The sequence below is a fragment of the Syngnathus floridae genome, chromosome 6 (assembly GCF_059516105.1).
Source record: "Syngnathus floridae isolate MCC-2025c chromosome 6, RoL_Sflo_1.0, whole genome shotgun sequence".
NCBI classification, from domain to species: Eukaryota; Metazoa; Chordata; class Actinopteri; order Syngnathiformes; family Syngnathidae; genus Syngnathus; species Syngnathus floridae.
The window spans coordinates 12,565,240-12,583,507 of NC_142418.1; the positions used below are offsets into that span (position 1 = coordinate 12,565,240).

At 38.2% G+C, this 18,268-nt stretch overlaps 1 protein-coding gene across 1 annotated transcript in view; it reads right to left on the reverse strand.

Moving 5' to 3' along the window:
• Window positions 1-477: 477 nt before the first annotated feature.
• necab2 (N-terminal EF-hand calcium binding protein 2) overlaps window positions 478-18,268 on the reverse strand; it is a 61,678-nt gene continuing 43,887 nt past the window's right edge. The window contains exons 9-13 of the mRNA XM_088379512.1: window positions 15,395-15,451; window positions 8,376-8,488; window positions 7,555-7,632; window positions 6,972-7,063; window positions 478-4,904 (exon numbers count right to left, since the gene is read on the reverse strand). Of these exons, the coding sequence (XP_088235638.1) occupies window positions 4,876-4,904; window positions 6,972-7,063; window positions 7,555-7,632; window positions 8,376-8,488; window positions 15,395-15,451 (369 nt within the window). The 3' untranslated portion in view covers window positions 478-4,875. The remainder of the gene's footprint in view (window positions 4,905-6,971; window positions 7,064-7,554; window positions 7,633-8,375; window positions 8,489-15,394; window positions 15,452-18,268) is intronic.

Consider the following 18,268-nt stretch of genomic DNA (forward strand, 5'->3'; position numbering starts at 1 on the left):
TTGTGACTTCATGAGTCACGTCTCTTAACAACAGATGTATTAAAACCATCAAAATAACCCAAGGTTATGTCCACAACAGTGCTGAATATGTAAATACAAATCCTATTAGTTAAGTTACTGGCAATGATCCTCCAAAACAGCTAACTGACATTCAATATATTCTTAAGTTGGATAGATATGTCGAAATGGTCAAACAACAACAAAAACAATATTAACCCAATTGAGATGAGTAAATTACAATCTCCTTAATGCAGAGAGATGAATCTGATGAGTGACTAGAATGCTTGTTAATACATTACATGAGCAACGTAAAATTCTGATGCTTGTTTCTCAGCATGCGATATTATATATATTTTTGTTTAGCCTCTGAAAGTCACAATTATAAAACCGTTTTGATTTTTTTTCACGTGTGTAAGCCTCGATAACTATATACTTTCTTTTTCTATTGGCATCTAAAAAAAAAGCAAGCATTTCATATCGGTGTTTTCAATTTTATACCTTTATTGAATTTGCATCACTCTACATTTTCTAGAATTTTGACAAATATAATACTTGCATCCCTTCATTGTCTACTAGATCTGTTTTACATAAACATACATGAAGAATTAATAGTTAAACAGTCGCATAAAATTGAATATTCATCCTTGTATGCCACTTTTTAAAGTCATAGCTAGGTATATATCTTTGTCTCCGTCTCCTTCCTACTTAAAGACGACTCGAAAAAAGAGGAAAAGAACATAAGAAATGCACCAAACCTATAGGAGTAGCATGGCCTAATACTACGGCAAAGAAGTTACTAGACATTCATTTGACATGCACTCAATTGAAGATTAGAAAAGAACACCATCACAGAAGTAAATAAATGTAGCCTTGATAATGGGAAATTTGGCAAATTCCTGACTTGGAACCTGGAATTGTCTATTAAGACTCGTTGAGGTAAAACCAGTGACATCTGCAGCTCTATGTCTGGATGTCAAGGTCAGTCCTTCAAGTCAGGAACCATTCACTCAAGGCCTGTTTCACAATATTTCAAAGGCATAATCATTTTGTTTCCTGGCAAAGCACAAGTCATACTCAGGGTATACAAAGTACAGAAACAAAACAGGTTGCACAGTGAACACTATTCCGGAATGTATCAATGGGGAACAGTATTGGCATTCTGACAGTTCATTTAGCATCAACCTAATTGGAGCGGGCACATTGTACAGGAACATTGTTGGGCTGAATGCTCCTAAACATTTCTGCATTGTCAAACAGCACATCGTCTTTAATGATGTGTAAACATTGATCCGTTCAACATTCCTCTCCTCCGCTTGGTCCACGTGGATTTGATACGGATTGTATTGGCACAGAAGCGTCAATATTATTGTTAAACGAATCCATCTCTGACAGTGGAAATGATTCTACTTTGAATAACATTTTCAAAGTGGTCAAAATTCTAAAATATACCAATAAAACAGTGGGTTTCTTGATGATGTCATCCTCATTAAATTGTTGCAAAATAAATAAATAAAAAAAAACTTGTGTCTCTTTTAACAAACAAGTTAGCACACTTGCTATCGTTCACACAGTTTATTCAACAGTCAACTGGTTGGCAAGGTTGTAGTTTGGGAAGAAAAGATTTGCAACACATGATAAATCAACAGCCATCAAATAGCAACTATTTTAAATTGTGCTTTTTGAGACATTTTAAATTTAGATTTTTGCATTGTGGCCATTGTCTATTGATGTGACGACGGGGTCACACAAATTCTTAAAATATCATTTTGAATATGTCTGACCTTAACCCAGAACAAACCCAAGATTATTAGAGAGCCAACCTCTGGAATGTTTTCAATTGTTTTATTTCAACTCAATCTGTAACATACCATCTTTGATCAAATAGTGACTAGTATTTACGCAACTAAGTACCAGGAACTCATTTCTTTACTTTCTGTCAAAATGGGAATGAAATGTCTAACTGAAGTTTGTGTCCGCATGTCCTTTTGTTGTAGTTCTTTTATATAATGCTGTGGTGGCGGTGGAAGTAACTATGATAAAATATTGGTCAGCTTTAGCACGTTCTGTAGTAAGCACCGCACAAAGCGAGATCGTTTTACAAGACCTGACTGAGATGTGAAGTGTACTAGTATTACACTATTCAAGTTTGCGCTTGCTGCACTCTCAAGGTTATTTCCTTTGTCGTATTCAACTATTTTCAACCCAGTTTTCACATCTTAGCTTGTCTAAAGAAAAGAGTCATTTCTTAATAGCTAAAATCTGTAATTTAGAGCACTGAATGATTTTTATGTTGACTGTAATGTCAGGTAAAATTTGTGAAATCATGACCTGCCTGCCAAGTTAATGCAATTTGGAAAATATTACACAGTGGGTGTTTGAAATTTATCTGGCATGAATGAAACATTTCCTTGCTTATTATGAAAAATACCTAAGCTTTCCTCATGTAGTGATTATTAAGGCTTTTATAGTCAATATCAGTAGTTTCTGATGGTGCGAAACAAGTGCGTGAGAAGCCACTGCCAGTTTCACTGAGAAGATTTGAGCACTAAAATATTGACATAATACAAATATATTTATAATAGAATAACAATATTCATATATACAAGCTCTATCAAACTTACACAGCTAATATGAGCTACTGATCATCATTGTAGACAAGTATGGCACAAACAATGCAAAAAACAACTAGTTTTTATAAACTACCTCTCAATTCCTGTTTAGGTAGCGTCAAAATCCTAATCGAACAGCAACTACACAGCTCACTTTTTTTTTTTTTACCCTGATGTGAAAGCTAGCCGATTTAACTGTTTATCCTAAACCGCTCCTAAAAAAGGGTGAACTAAAAAATGAAGCTTCACAAAAAACTTGAAAAGATCACGTGACAATATTGACCATCCGCTGTTTGTAGTGAATGCCACAGCTGCAATTTAAATGATTATATATGTCTATATCTTTAGTGTTCATCAAACTGGTACTGTCCTGTCTAAATAAAAAAAAAAAAACATTTATTTTGTAATTAACTTAATAAACAGCTGTTACCGTTACCAACCGCGTAATTTACCTGAAAACAACCATATAATGGGAGTACTGGCACTTTTTTTTTCCACTTAAAAGCACTCTGTAATGGATACAGAACTTAAAACAGAAAACAAGGACAATCCAGTTGAGCTGAACTCTACCAACATTGAACTCCTGTGTCCTGCAGGTGGAGATCATGTCTGCATGTCCATGCCATACGCCTTTCAAAGATTTGGTGAAAATGAGTTGAATACGCTATTTAAAAAAAAAAAAACATCAATAGGAAATAAAATGAATTTTACATGACTGCCTCAGGAAATAAAATGCATCAAGCAAATGTTTTGATCAGTCATGTCAGCATTCAACTGCGTTAAGTTTTTGGTGGATAAGGTCAGCATTGTTGGGTTAGCTTTTGAACATAGGACATGTGGTAAACGTGCGGACTGAAATTTCAGATCAATTTCTACACTTTATTTTTACAAAAAAAACAAGAAACGAAGAAACATTTAAAACTGAAGCCATTTTCATGGCTAACAATCAGTAAATTTGAATCTTTCATTGTAATTAAAAACTAATCCAGAAATATGCTCAGTTAGAGGATTTTTGTACCATTTTTGTATGATGTATTTGGTCTGTGCAAGATGATGTGAAGATTTTGGTAAAATTTGTGGTCAGCTACAAATAATACTGATAGAAGCACTTCCATAATTTTGTGAATGTTCCTGTCTACTACTTGACCAAAAGTGAAATGAATACAATGATCCCTCGCCACTTCGCGCTTCACCTTTCGTGAATGCGCTACTTCGCGGGTTTATAAGTGACAGGAGAACGGCGTTTAAATACACGCTAATCGCATGAGCCTGCCTCTGAGCAATGTGCGTCACTGCGAATGTGACTGGGTTCAAGTGCGGGAGTCGGCAGCCAGCTGCGTGCGAGGGAAGAAGCACCAACCGGTGCAGAAGGAGTCGGGACACGTGACAATATCACGTGTTTGTTCTTTTATTTACTGTAAAGGTACAATACATGCACAGAACAGTGTGGGAATGGTTATTAAAGGAATGGGAAAGGTTTCTGTCGAATAAAAGTATTGGGGAGGGTTTAAAAAACTTTAATATTGTGTATTGGACCACAATGCAACAGGAGATTCATGCGCAACCATGACTCACTTTGGTTTTATTATGCATGATGTCCCCTGGCTAAGTGGAGTGTGGGAATTATAAAAATGGAAAATTTGTATTGTTTAGCAAGGTCTACCATACTTCTAATTAACAATAAACCCATGCTCTCTAGCGGACAACAAGAAACACTGTGTTGGAAATTACAACACAGTGGTGTTTAAATTTCCAAATGATGTAGTATATACCATTTGTACTTTGTGGATTTTTGTTTTTCACGGGTGGTCCTGGAACGCATGTCCTGTGAAAAATGAGGGATCACTGTACTTTAGATGGATTTACAGCTACCAGGATAAACTTCCTGTAATAAATTTAGAGCATGTTCAAAAATGTCTCCCTTGGCAAAAGGGCTTTCCAGAGTCATTCGAGTTCCTGCTACATGAAAAGTTTAACCAAAAACTTCATGCTACATGACAAATTCCATCCAGCTAGAACATAAATAATGAACTGACCATATAATAAATACTACGAAGTAAACCACAATGTTTGGATGCAAATGTACTTTTGGAAAATGCACTTTGTTCAATAGTCACAGCAGTTGACGCCATTCATTTGCACTGTGTAAACATGTTTTTCAAGACGTTTGGAGGGACGTGAGGAATGTGACAAGGGGAAAAATGCAAGGAAACGGTCGAGAAGTTGTTGTCCAAGAGTCTTGAAGTATAGTTGAATACGTTCATGCTTAGGCCTTGTTCACACTGCACCAGGCGGCTGGGGAGAAACGGGATGAAGAGGTTGGACGTACAGAAAGCAAAAAGAACCTCATAGTGCAGGAAACGGTGATGGATTGAAAAAACAAGTGCTTCAAACATTGCCACACAACGGCAATCAATCCATTTCAACAATCTGGCTTCCGTGTACAGATGCATCTGAGAAAGTGAAAATCTCAGCTCTTCACTCAACACACATATGCAAATACGCAAACAAATTGTAGTTATAACATGATAAGAACTTTAGCATTAAATATGTTTTTATTTTGGCATTTTTTATAATATTAATAATAATAATAATAACGATGATAATAATAATACTCAAACAATGATGAATCAAGGTATCAGTTCTCCATTGATGATGGCACTTTGACCTGGCTGTGCAAGTGCTTAACTCAAGGTTAAATTCAAATCATCTGTTCTGAAACCGGATAGTTAGAGTTTCCCATCTCAGAGTAAGTCAATCCCGAGTTCTCGATTAGACCCAGAGTTTGCTCAATCATCTGCTTGGAATACCCCCTGCTCTGCTGATCTGTTACGAGCTTCCCAGCCACAGTGGAAACATGTCAGGATTTATGTTTTTGTTGAATTGGGCTTTGATTGTTTTGGAGTTTGTTTTACTGTTTTATTTTTTTCATATCTGTCTTGTTAAGGTTTCATTTTCATCAGTTTTTGTCAGCAACCCCTTGTGTCTTCCAATCAGCTCCCTAAACCACTTGTGTCTTGTCCAGCCATTCCTTGATATTTCATTAGTTTGCCTGTGTTAATGTGCTGTTCGATTTTTCAGTGTGTCAAAAAACGCAGTGCTAGTGCATGCTCTGGGTGCTCCAACTAGAGACACTATGCAGGCAGAACAGATGGAAACAGTTCAAGCATGAGCTGCTGATTGGTTTAGAACACAGGTTGGGTTTGGTAATTAATTGGAGGGGAGTCTGCTCTGCCTCTCAGAAAACAGACACTCTCAGGGCCCATTTATATGAGGATGCTTGTTGGCAAAACCCTGAAAATATTTTCTCTGAAGTGCCTATGGTTTCGACAGTGATGGCATTTTGGGGGCTTGAACACACAAACATTTGAAACCACCCTCCAGAGTGGAAATGCTGATCAACTATATCCATCTGTTAGTCCTTCAAGCTGCTCTAGCAGCTTTAATAACCCACCAGGACTCCTTCCAACAATTTTGCAGAAAAAGCTATGTTTGCTCGTAGGCTTTATTTTAGTTATAGTGATGCAGATCATTGCCGTACAATGCAGATCAAAGAGGAATGGAGATTTTACGCATGCGCAGGGACATGGTGGAATTCAATCACAGCACCACCTTGCTGAGGCGTACAGCAAACTTCCACTGGTTGCCAGGGCACACAGAGACCAACAACCATCCGCACTCGCACTCACACCTAGGGACAATTTGGAGTGCTCAATCGGGCTACCAAGCATGTTTTTGGGATGTTGGAGGACACCGGAGTCCTCGGAGAAAACCCACGCGGGCACGGGGAGAACATGCAAACTCCACACAGAGAGGGCCGGAAGTGGAATCGAACCCGTACCCTCCTAATTGTGAGGCGGACTTGCTAATACATACATAAATGCAAACTAAAAAGTTGGTACAGGACACGACTTTTGCATCTTCTGTAACTCATCATATAAACAGCTTCAGAGTAGTACATGGATGCCGGAGTGAATTTCCGAATACACCTCTAGTTTTCTTTTTTCTTATAATTTTTGTCAGATCATTGCTTCTGACACTGTTGGTTTAAATGAAGAAATCAATTAATCAATCAGTGTGCTTTCAGTCCGATGTTGAGTGCCATCTAGAGTTGCAGTTCATGAAGCAAATTTGAAGCTACTTTTTCCCATCACTAGTGGAAAGTAAATCCTCTCATCCTGTCTGAATTTTTTTTTTTTAATCTTTGGAAGTTTAAATTTTTTTAATCATTTAAGAGCCATTCACATGATGACTGTGAAAAACTTTGATGTTGATAAGGTTTTGTTTAATCCTAGGTAAATTTTAATTTAGAAATCTTCACGACCTAATTTCAGTCTTCTTTTGTCATTTTCAAGCACTAACCTGGCACGGCGACAGAGGAAATAGCCTCTGGCTGGCACAGCGTGTCCACTTTCACATGCTGAAAGGCTTTGTTGGGGCTTGACTGAAGGTGCCTGGAAACACAGTGGCGAGCACATGTGCTTGAGTTTGCACATACAACACATCCAGACACTCACACACTACCAGACCTTCAAATATGTCCCGTAGCAATCCCTGTAGGAGTTCAAATATTAATGGCATTGAGTATCTGGTGCTGTATGTGACCAACAAAGCAGAAACGTAAAGCCGCAGGAAGCTTCAACCACAGCTGCTTTGATGCATCTCAAGTGCTGCAGCCATTCATTACAAAGCAGGATCGCTAATTTATTATGAATGATTTTTCATAATGAAAACTACATGGCAAGCAATTATGTAAAAAAGGAGCAACAATAAAGTTCAAGCTGATTGAAATGTCTAATATACAAAATGTAAAAAATCGGGATGCTATTTCAATTTGGCTCAGTATTATTTTCAGTGCAGTCTAACGAAGGCATGTAAAAGCTATTTAAAATGTTTTATTTTAACGTTAGCGAAAATCACCAAATTTCTCTCACTACTATTGTACCTTTTCCATTCGTCCTCGCCGTCCCAGAACTCATAAATGACAAAGGATAAACCATCTGGCAGACGCACTGCAGTGACACTGGAAAAGAGACAGACATGAGAAGGACAGTCAAGTTCTTCTATTAGGGAAAAGGCAAATTAGCTCTTTGTTATAAATTTTGTCTTGTATTATTTCCATATTACTCTTGTAAAAAAAAATTATTCTCACTTCTAAAAGTAGTGCTTTGATTGTCTGTATATCGGTACTACAGTACACAGAGCTTGTAAAATTACATTGTATCTGTATAAAAAATGTTTTTGTACACAGAAAATAGAAGAACATTCAGGCTTTTATTTTATGTTTAAAGAGCTGGGACCGAAAGAGACTGTGACATTTCATGTTTAAGAGACCCATAATAAAAAAGTGCCCTTTCAAACATTCACGAAGTACTTTGGTGGCATAAAGCAATGAGTCATGACTTGCGCTTTAAGTGGAAAAATAAAAAAGCTTCTGTACTTCCTTATTTGACTGTTGCCAGATAAATTAGGCAGTGGGTAACAGCAAATCATTAAGTTCATAAATAAAGAAGTAATAGATGATAAATCAATATAACCATCAATGTCAAATGTGTCCATTTAGATTTTACGAAGACAATTCTAAGTGCAATACAAGGTAGGATGTCTGATTTTATAGATGGACCATCCTATGTAATGAAGGCTCAAAGTGCAATTCAAGGCACATCTTTCTTTAAATAAGGAGAGTGAATGACAAAAAAAATTAGCCTGCCTGCATCATCAGAAAAGAAGAAAGAAAGTATTCAAAGCAATGTCAAAGAGACTTACTGAAAGCAGTCTCTCTGAGTGGAGACATTCTTCAGGTATTGCTTCAGAGCCTCACAATAGTCACCAAGTTTCTTTTGGGAAACCACCATCTCCTGACGAATCAGCAATAGTGACTGCAATGAGAAAATCATTATTAGAAATCACTGAATGGATTTGTTGAATGATTTTTATTTTTTTTTGGATCTCAGCATTTCTATTTCTCAGAAACTGGCAATAGCGGTATTTGGCATGTACAAGGTGTATGACTGCACAAAGCTGCATTGCTGGGGTGAGGTCAGCAAAATAAAGCAATCTGTTACAAACATTTGTTAGTACTCACACACACGGACACACTTCACTCTATTCACAGACAAAAATAATACAACTATCTAAGACTTCATTCACAAACGTACGTACAATTGCCTATATCTGTTGGTTGATATACAAATTGTAAACATCTGTCCTTACATCATACAGAAACAAGCAATGTATAACAAATCTGAATTGTTTTTGAATGTATATTCTATTCCGTACATCTGTTGAAACATGACAAACCTCCATACACACTATTCTATTCCTCGGAAGAAATGTCAAGTAAAATTACTCACGTCGACTTATGTGGCTGAATTAATGATACTGTTAGCAAAAGTAAGACCGTGCCAGAATACTGCTGAGTAACTGTTAATTTTCCCTGTGGGAGTTTTTAAGAGTAAGATCGGAACCTGTAATGATATCCCATTATAACCTTTCAGTCCATTCATTTGTTCCTGGGGAGAGCCCGCATAGATGGAACATTAAAACTCCACAAAGAAAGCCACACACTTGGATTCAAATGGGAATCAAATGGGAATCTTCTTGCTGTGAGGTAAAAGGCATATTGTGTAGCCTTCCAGTATGTATATAACATATTCACCATGATGGGTTGTATGACACTGGCTTTTTGCAAATATAGTATGAATAATATAGAATACTATGTATACACAATCAAATTATGGGGAGTTTATTCCAGAGGGTACTACCAACAACAGAAAAGGCTCGATCCGCATTTATTAGTGCGCATCTTAAACATATCCGCCCATACTGAACACAGTGCTAAAATAAATAACATCATTGCACATTAATGCTGGCACGTTTCAGTTTAGAGTTCAGTATGGAAATGGCCTTGGAATTGAAGCTGTTTATAAAAGCGGCGGGACCTCAAGTGTTTTTCGGAGCGCAACCTTTGAAAATTAGTCTTTTGCAGGCAGATGTAGATGTTTTCCAAGGCAAGTCGCCGCTGATTGACATTATGCGGTCTTAATAATTCTTTGCAGGAACTTTTTGACAGCTTTACTTTCCTGAGTGTTCTAAGAAAGTACAGCTATTTTAGTTTTTTTCTAGCGGCGTGTTGTTTGTATTAGCTTACTATCTGCACCACTCTGTCCACCTTTGTTTGTCCTTGCTATGGGCCTAAAGTAAACATCCCCACAACACTCATGATCTATGTTGTTGGTATAAGATGGAGCAAAGCCATGAGTGCAGAGGGAGAAGAGGAAATGGCTTAGCATGCAACCTTGTGGGAAGTTTAAAATAGTTTCAGTACCTAAAGCTATCACACAAACGCTGGATGGCCTTCTGTTCTTTGCTATTGGCAGTTAGGCTGCTGTGGTGTTGGCAACTGTGAACTATTGTGACGAATAGAAGTGGCAAAATCTCACTGAAAAATGCTCCCACTCTGAGGAGCAGCCATAAGTATTAATTATCATCTCGTTTGTGCGCCAGTTGGAGTTCGCACAAATACAAAGCCCCTGTTCTTACCTACTGTCGTCCTGGCTTGGTGTGCTGAGCGGCCGAATAGTTCAATACTTTCTATAGATTGACTGAGCAGTAACATTACTTTGCATTAACACTTTGTACTCTCATGATCCCTGCTGCAATTGCAAATTTTATGTGGGCTTTACTTTATATTGTTTAGTTTGTACATTCAGCATCCCTGATTTTTCTTCAACTGTACATTTAAAACATTTACTTGATACCATACTGTACCTTTTGTATGGTATAATTTAGTATTGTTTCATGACTTTTATTTTTCTATTGCACTTTTAATTGTTTATTCTTAAAACACAAGCCTTGCATTTCCACCCCCGTTTTGTATCTTATTTATGTCAAGAAAGGTGCTGTATTCTATTCTATTCTATTCTATTCTATTCTATTCTATTCTATTCTATTCTATTCTATTCTATTCTATTCTATTCTATTCTATTCTATTCTATTCTATTCTATTCTTGGCATGCAATTGTACTAAGCTTAATTTTCTGTTGTTCTAATAATCAAAATTACATGGTAAAGACCAAAAAGTGAGCAGTCTACAGAGGCTCTCACGCAGTATTCAGTGTATATGTGTAAACGTACAATATCAGTTGCTGTACAGAATAAAGGTAGAAGAATGCTATTACATGGGGACGTGTAGTCAGAAGGGGTAAGTCTATGGTTACCATGGTAACTGAGGCATACTCACACAGAGGTCTTTATCTCACATTTCATTTTGCTTTCGACCCATCCCACATGCTCCCCATTTTGGTCTTGTCCTCAAGCCTTTCCACATTTGATTTTGTTGGCCCACTTTTCAACACCCTGTTCTCCTTCCCATAAAGAGCTATTCCTTTCCTTTCCTTTCCTTTCCTTTCCTTTCCTTTCCTTTCCTTTCCTTTCCTTTCCTTTCCTTTCCTTTCCTTTCCTTTCCTTTCCTTTCCTTTCCTTTCCTTTCCTTTCCTTTCCTTTCCACTCAACCCTAAGCTTCGCTTACGCATTTTTCATTAACTCATCGTTTTCATTTCTTTATGCTGAGCGTCAACTCCGACCTCTGCCTCTCCAGTTCTCGTTTCTTGCTTTGAGTTTAAGCAATCCCTCACTTATTCCAATGAAAGGCCAGAAGCTCTTTATCAGCTCAGAAACATTTTGCATATTGTTCTTTGGACTCCAGTATTATATGGAAGGCTGGAATATGGTTGATGGTATTTAACAATCAGTCGAATAGAGGAAATGATGCCCAGGTTGAGGCAGCAATACAAAGGTTCAATCCAACCACACATTGTAATTACAAAGAAAAGATTTAAATTGTTGTTGATGAGGCATTGTTTTTTTTTCAACTCAAAGAGTCCATATCAAATTTAAGATTTTTTAAAATGTTAATCACTATCCAAGAAAAGAACTTTGCCATGTCACAAAGTGGGGACTGAGAGGACTCGAGTGGATCATCGCCTTTCTCGGTCTTCTCCTGGTTATATAATCTAGGAATATAATGTTAGTGTGAATGGACTATTCCTAGTAAAACACATTATAGAAAAAGTGGAATGAGTTCTATACTACTTTGGGGGTGTGGTATAAACAGAAAAAGGACAAAAGATATAGTTATTCTTTTCTCATCTCAATGCTTTCAGACGCACACTTCTTCCATACTGAGATCTTTGTCCAGGCTTCATGACCAGGAAGTATTGTAAAGGTTACATTTCTATAGAATACTACTTGCAATGTTCTTCGTTTTTTCCTATGAACCACCAGAGAGTGTTGTCGTGACTTTCAGTTGCTCATTGATTGACTATAAATCGCGACTTGTGACTTGCCTAATCCAAATTCTCTCTCTCTCTCTTTTTGTCTGTGGTGGCTTAGTAATATTGACTCTCTTGATTCATATTCATTGAACAAATGTTGTAGTAAAATAATGCATGCTGACTCAGAGAGTCAAACAGAAAAGTTGTGTACGTGTGTGTGTGTGTTAATTTTCTTCTCAGGAAATGGATCGTCCTGTTTGCATTTGTTACCCATGACTGTACATCCTAAGAATTGCTTACAGGGTTATGTTGCCTTTGCAAATGGAATCTTAATGCCAAATACAGACACACAATTCAGACATACAATTCATGTTGCTTGGACGTAATGTCACTTCCGCTTTGTAAGTTTACATTTGATTGCACAACACGCTTCTCAGTTGCTCTTGGCACACTCTTGCTTCGTCACTGGGTGTTATAACAATCCCAATAGGTAAAAAGATTGATATTTTCTCCGGAAACCGAAGATAATTATGACTAGGACCCGGAGACAGAAAAAATGTCAGAAACACGGCAGGCGTACCATCTACCGTGGTGACATCTATGGTCAAGTCATAGTTTGAGCAATAAGTTTAAATACCTTTGAAAGCGTAGTGATCTAAGAGATTATTTATACAGACTGCAATAATAATAATAATAATAATAATAATAATAATAATAATAATAATAAATAAATACAGCGTATTAAAGAAAGGTAACTACATTTAGTGTCAGTTATTTTTTCCTGGAAAAAAAGACATCTATTTGATGGGAGGTGGTTATTTATTGAAGACGACAAAGTACCCAGCTATTAATTGAGACATGGTTCCAACATTTGGGAAAATAGGCTAGTTCTATTTGCATTGTTTTTGACCCAGAAGGCCTCAATGCCAGAAAGGAAATGGATGTATGCCACTGCATTAATTTTTTTATTGGAAGATTAAAGAAAAAAAGGAGCAATTAAAGTCTGCACTTCTGCAAGATGGGAAATTAGTGTTGGGGAGGTGGGTGTTCTGTGCAGAGAAGTCTAGAGTGCAGTTAATTATGTGTTTCATTGTGACAAATACATGGTTGCAAAAAGCTTTGTGGAAAAAACAGATGGAATAAGGTCAAGTGTATGATGAAAACACCCAAAAGACTGGGAAAAATAATTCATTTTTAAGAAAGAGAAACCAGTTCCGTCCTTGTGACCTCATCACTTTCTCATTTCTTCTTTTCTATTACCTCCTTCTTATTACACCATAATCTCTTCGCTGCCCGCCTTAGCCAAGTTGCATTAGCCGTTTACAATATTCTACCGGCTTATCTTGCTTCTTCTCTTCACTTTGAGGCGCTTCTCGAGGATAAAAAGACTGAGTCGATACGGCAAATGGGTTTGGCCGACCACACTTCAACTGACACACATAATTAATACTCTCGTGTTCGGTGCTCTCGATTGCCCACGACAAGCAAAATGCATCTCTAATAATCTATTTTACTGGTTTCAAAGTGTATCACACACGTTTCAGTATTATCCTCTCCTGCATGGTGGCATTGCCGCCTCATCAACTTCAACCCAGAAATCACAGAGCTGCTTAGACGTGTGGAGCCTTGTGGCTGCTTCTTCATGCACAATCTCTGAAGTTAATGGGATTTCTTTTCCATCTTTCAGTACTTTCTAAGAAGCTGAATTTGTGAAAGCCACAGCTGAACATCAAAATCAATTCTCTTGGAGCATTTCTTCTCTAACCTTGTATATATGTTTTGTTCCTAAAATAATACAAACAACAACAAAACATAACCAACGTTTTGGAAAAAGTACAATTGAAGTATTTGTAAATGAATTCATAAGAAATATAGACATCGACACATGTATTCACAACCTTTGCTCAATACTTGGTTGATGCACCTTTGGTAGCAGTTAGAACTGCACGACCTTTTGATTATGATGCGACAAGCTTGGCACACTGATCTTTGGGCAGTTTCACAAATCCTACTTAAGCACAAGCAATTGCGGCTCAGTGACTCTCTTGCCCAGTATGGGGAGTCAACAAAATTTTCCCCTCATTCTTGACTAGACTGCCACTTGCTGCCCCCCCCACAAAACAACCACGCTTACACACTTACACATCACAAAAATGCGGCCAACATAAAAATTCAAACCTTAGTTACGCTCACTCATTTTAAGACTCGTCCAACACGGATAAGTTTGAAGAAGAGCAAGATGGATTTTTGAGATGGTGATGTGTACTTCTAAGTGCATTCCTGAGTACCTTCTTTGTTTAAAGAGAATATTTTTCAGTGTTGATTTGGGATGCATTTTGAAGAGTAATTAGAGTAGGATTAATTGAAACGTCTCCCACTCTGAGAAACCTAAGTGTTCTTTTTTGAATAACGGCAACATGTCTCTGTCCATAATAACTGGCCAATTTATTCAGAGTGCTTACTGTTTGCAGCAGCTTATGGAGTGGCGTGACTTCAGGCGTGAGTGCTACAGGTGACTGACAGTGTCTTCAGAAGACAGTCAAACTTTCGAAGAGAAAAACAATACATGGCCTTTTCCAATCCAATAGAAGCTAGTGCCTGTGTGGAGTTTGCATGTTCTCCCTGTGCCCACGTAGGTTTTTTCCACCACTCCGGTTTCCTCCCACATCCCAAAAACATGCATGGTAGGCTGATTGAGCACTCCAAATTGCCCCTAGGTGTGAGTGCGGATGGTTGTTCGTTTCTGTGTGCCCTGCGATTGGCTGGCAATCGGTTCAGGGTGTCCCCCGCCTATTGCCCGATGACTGCTGGGATAGGCTCCAGTACGCCCGTGTCCCTCGATATGAGTTTATGTGTACGGTAACATGAAGGCAACTACTAATAGTACCTTTCGACAATAGTAGGAAACTCAAATCTCATAAGCACACGTGCATGTGACTTCTTACCTTTTTTTTCTTGTAGCAGTTAACTCAATATGATAAAAGATTTTAGCTGGCGTGAATGTGCTGGTGTGAAGAGGAATGAAAGTAGAGCCCAATCGGTGGCAATTTCAATGTGCTCAAACCTTCCTATTCATGATTACATCTTAAAAAAACAACAACAACAACAACAGGTTCACACACTGCCCATGGCTTTTCACACGAATACTGTAAATATATCTGTTATTTCCTTAGTGGGTGTTCGATATTAAAAGATGTGCGCGACTTGATTCATTCTTCTCCAAAATACCCAAAAATGATTCAACTGCAGACAACAGCAAGAAAGAGAAGAGAAGACCTTTATCCCTGGAAATCATTCGAAAGCTTACTTAGTTCCTACTTTATTGAAAAGGTACCATGCAGGCTATATAACAGCGCTGCCACCTCTTCACTAATTACATTGCCGAGTCAAGATCACTGCTAATTCTGCGGTACTAAAGAGGACATTGCCTCCATAAGGTACTACTAACTGATGCTACACCTGAGGCTGTGCATTAAGTTTCGTTCTTTTATTGGTTTTGTCTCAACTTACTGCACTGCTGGTGCCGTCTGTGTCTGTTAGCCTCTGGTGCAGATCAAACCAGACTGTCTGTAAGGGGAAACAAAACAACACCATGTCAGTCAACTAAGAAAGCGCTTGCAACATACAAGGCCACTTATGAGAAGAAACCACAGAACAGAGAGGGAGGCGGGATGTGTTTGTTTTTTATATTAAATTTGTGCATCAGGATATCAATGGAATCCACAAGGATATGTACGGTGTAGGCAAATGAGAAGCACAATATGAATGAGAAGCTTTGAAGATGGGCTCGTAAACAGCAAGTTGCTGTCTCTCAATGTTATGAAGGGAAAAACCTCTCAGTATGATGCAGTGTAGTGGGAACGACAATTACAATAATAAACATACTGTAAAATTAGGAGGTCTCTGCCAGTGTCAAACTGTACTATTATGATACAACTCATACATGTGTGCAAGGCTACCTAAGGAAGTGTCCAGTGGCTTTACATTGGTGTGCATGGCTCTGAGTATTATGATTATCCTCCACTCTGACAACTTGGGATTCATTTAAACTTAGTATTGTCAGTCACAAGAAGCAATGAAGGCCGCTTGCAATTAAGTGACTGGTAAGCGCAATTTCTCTGGTGAATAAAATATGGCTGCACTGCACACTTAAATGATAACAGCAAGGTTTGCTCCTGAGGTTTGGATAAGTGGGTAGGCGTCTGTCTCCCCCAACACACCAAAGATAAGAAGCTGATATCACACTCAAATCAGAGTTGGACTCAAATTTAGCACACTTTTGTATAGACACGGTTTACATTTGAGTCATCTAATAATTATAAACATGATATCAATTCCATGTTTCCTGATGAAGCTGAAGCAGAGGTGAGGTAAGAACATATTTTTTTTATACATGCAGAATGTTCATCCCATCTATTGTAATTATCCACTGTGTGTCTGTTTGCAACAAAGGGACTCACGAGGCCTAATTACCTGTAAATTTGCTGTATGTGCCTGAGGACAAGATATTCAAATAAGATGTACAGCATGTAAGGGGCACGATGAACATTTGTTAAATTAACCGAGCAAGAACATTTTTGTAGTAACACAGTGGAATGGCTACATTTACTGCCATTGGATATCAATGGATATCAACATCATTAAAATTCAGATTACATTAGTTATTCAGTTGGAGTTACAAACACACAGTACATATCTTGTACACTTGCCTCAGGAAAGCTACATTTTTCAGACATCGTCAGGTCTTTATAAACGGTAATCCAACACAAAATCTCAATTTAATTTCTTCTAGAGTACACACACATTCAATGAAGCATTACACCTCCCCCTTTTTCCCCATCATCTTTCGAATGACCAATTTAGAAGCACTTACAATTCTGTTTGAGATGCTACAAAGACAATCCATCAACCTTGCAAAACCGCTAAAGTGAAAAAACTATCACTGCACAAAGGTCAATATGAAGGAAAGCATTTTTTTTTTCCAGATTAAAACATGATTTGTAAATGGACCGTTGCGGTTTGTCCTGCAATATAATTATCTATCCATCCATTTTCTACACTGGACTACTGATATATTTTGCAAGTACAGTGGCAAAGTCTGAGACAAGTCCAAGTGAAATGCCAAGGACTCCCAGTCAAGGCCAAGTCAACAAAAAAACATGTTCATGTCCTCAGTCCTAACACCAACACTCAATCACAAAATTTCATCTTAGTCAGAGCTGTGTGCACTGCTTGTACAAATGTTTTTGCACGCTAAAACGACAAGACTGTCAGATATTATTAGAACATGTCTCATTAGTGTTTTGCATAGGCTTGGCTTAAGCTTCGATTTTCTGCAGCTCTAAATCAGTGTAGTGGGACATTAAATATTCAACAGAGATTCACCACCATGCATAATCTAACCTATTTAACACTAATATGTCAAATAAAGGTTAAAGGCTCTTCTGTGGTGACTGTCTCAACACATGGCAGAAAAAAAGATATGAGCCATCACGTCACATCACCTCATGTCACATATCGTAGTGTATCTTTACCCAAACCAGCAAATGCATGATTAAATTATCGACTGTTTAATCAAGACTTTTGTGTGTGTTGGAGCGTGCCTTACTGCATAGCTTTGGTTGACTTCCTCAGACACGTTTCAATAGAACTAAGTTTGGACTCAGAATATAGTGCTTTCATTTGTGCTCATATGACTACAAAATGAGAAGGCAAGGATCTTTTGGTGAGGCATTGTTGCCAGAGCTGCACATACATCAGCAAATGTTAGATAATGCATTCTAAACACGATATTTTCAAGGATAAAGTAAAATTCTTTGAATAATAATGATGCACTGGATTTATACTGTACTTCTACATAGTACACTCAAAGCACGCACAGTCGATGTATTATTTATATGCACATTTACACTCTAGAAGTGATAAACTACATAAATCGCCACAGCTGTCCTGGAGCAGGCTGCCAGTGAGCGCCTATGGCACTTCCGACCACCACTAAACATTCTCACCAAGTCATACGCCACGCATTGGAGGCAAGGTGGGTAAAGTGTCCTGCCCAAGGACACAACCAGCGGCTATTACTGGACGACAATAGCTTCCGCCTGCGTTCGCCAGTGCCTGGGCCAGAGCCTCCTCAGAGTGGTCGCCGCCTACTCCTACAATGCCGATCGTCGGCACATTCCTGGCCCACAGGATGATTGACGGGGGTCCTGTCTACACAGGCCGTCACCGACTCTGGTCCCGCCGGCGGGGCAGGGGCCGCCAGTACTTTGTGGACTGGGAGGGATATGACGAATCGGCGCATAAATAATAAGTTATTATTATAAGTTGCGTCTTATACTATGGTACAACGTGAGTTGACCCAATTTTTTTTGGGCGGATTTG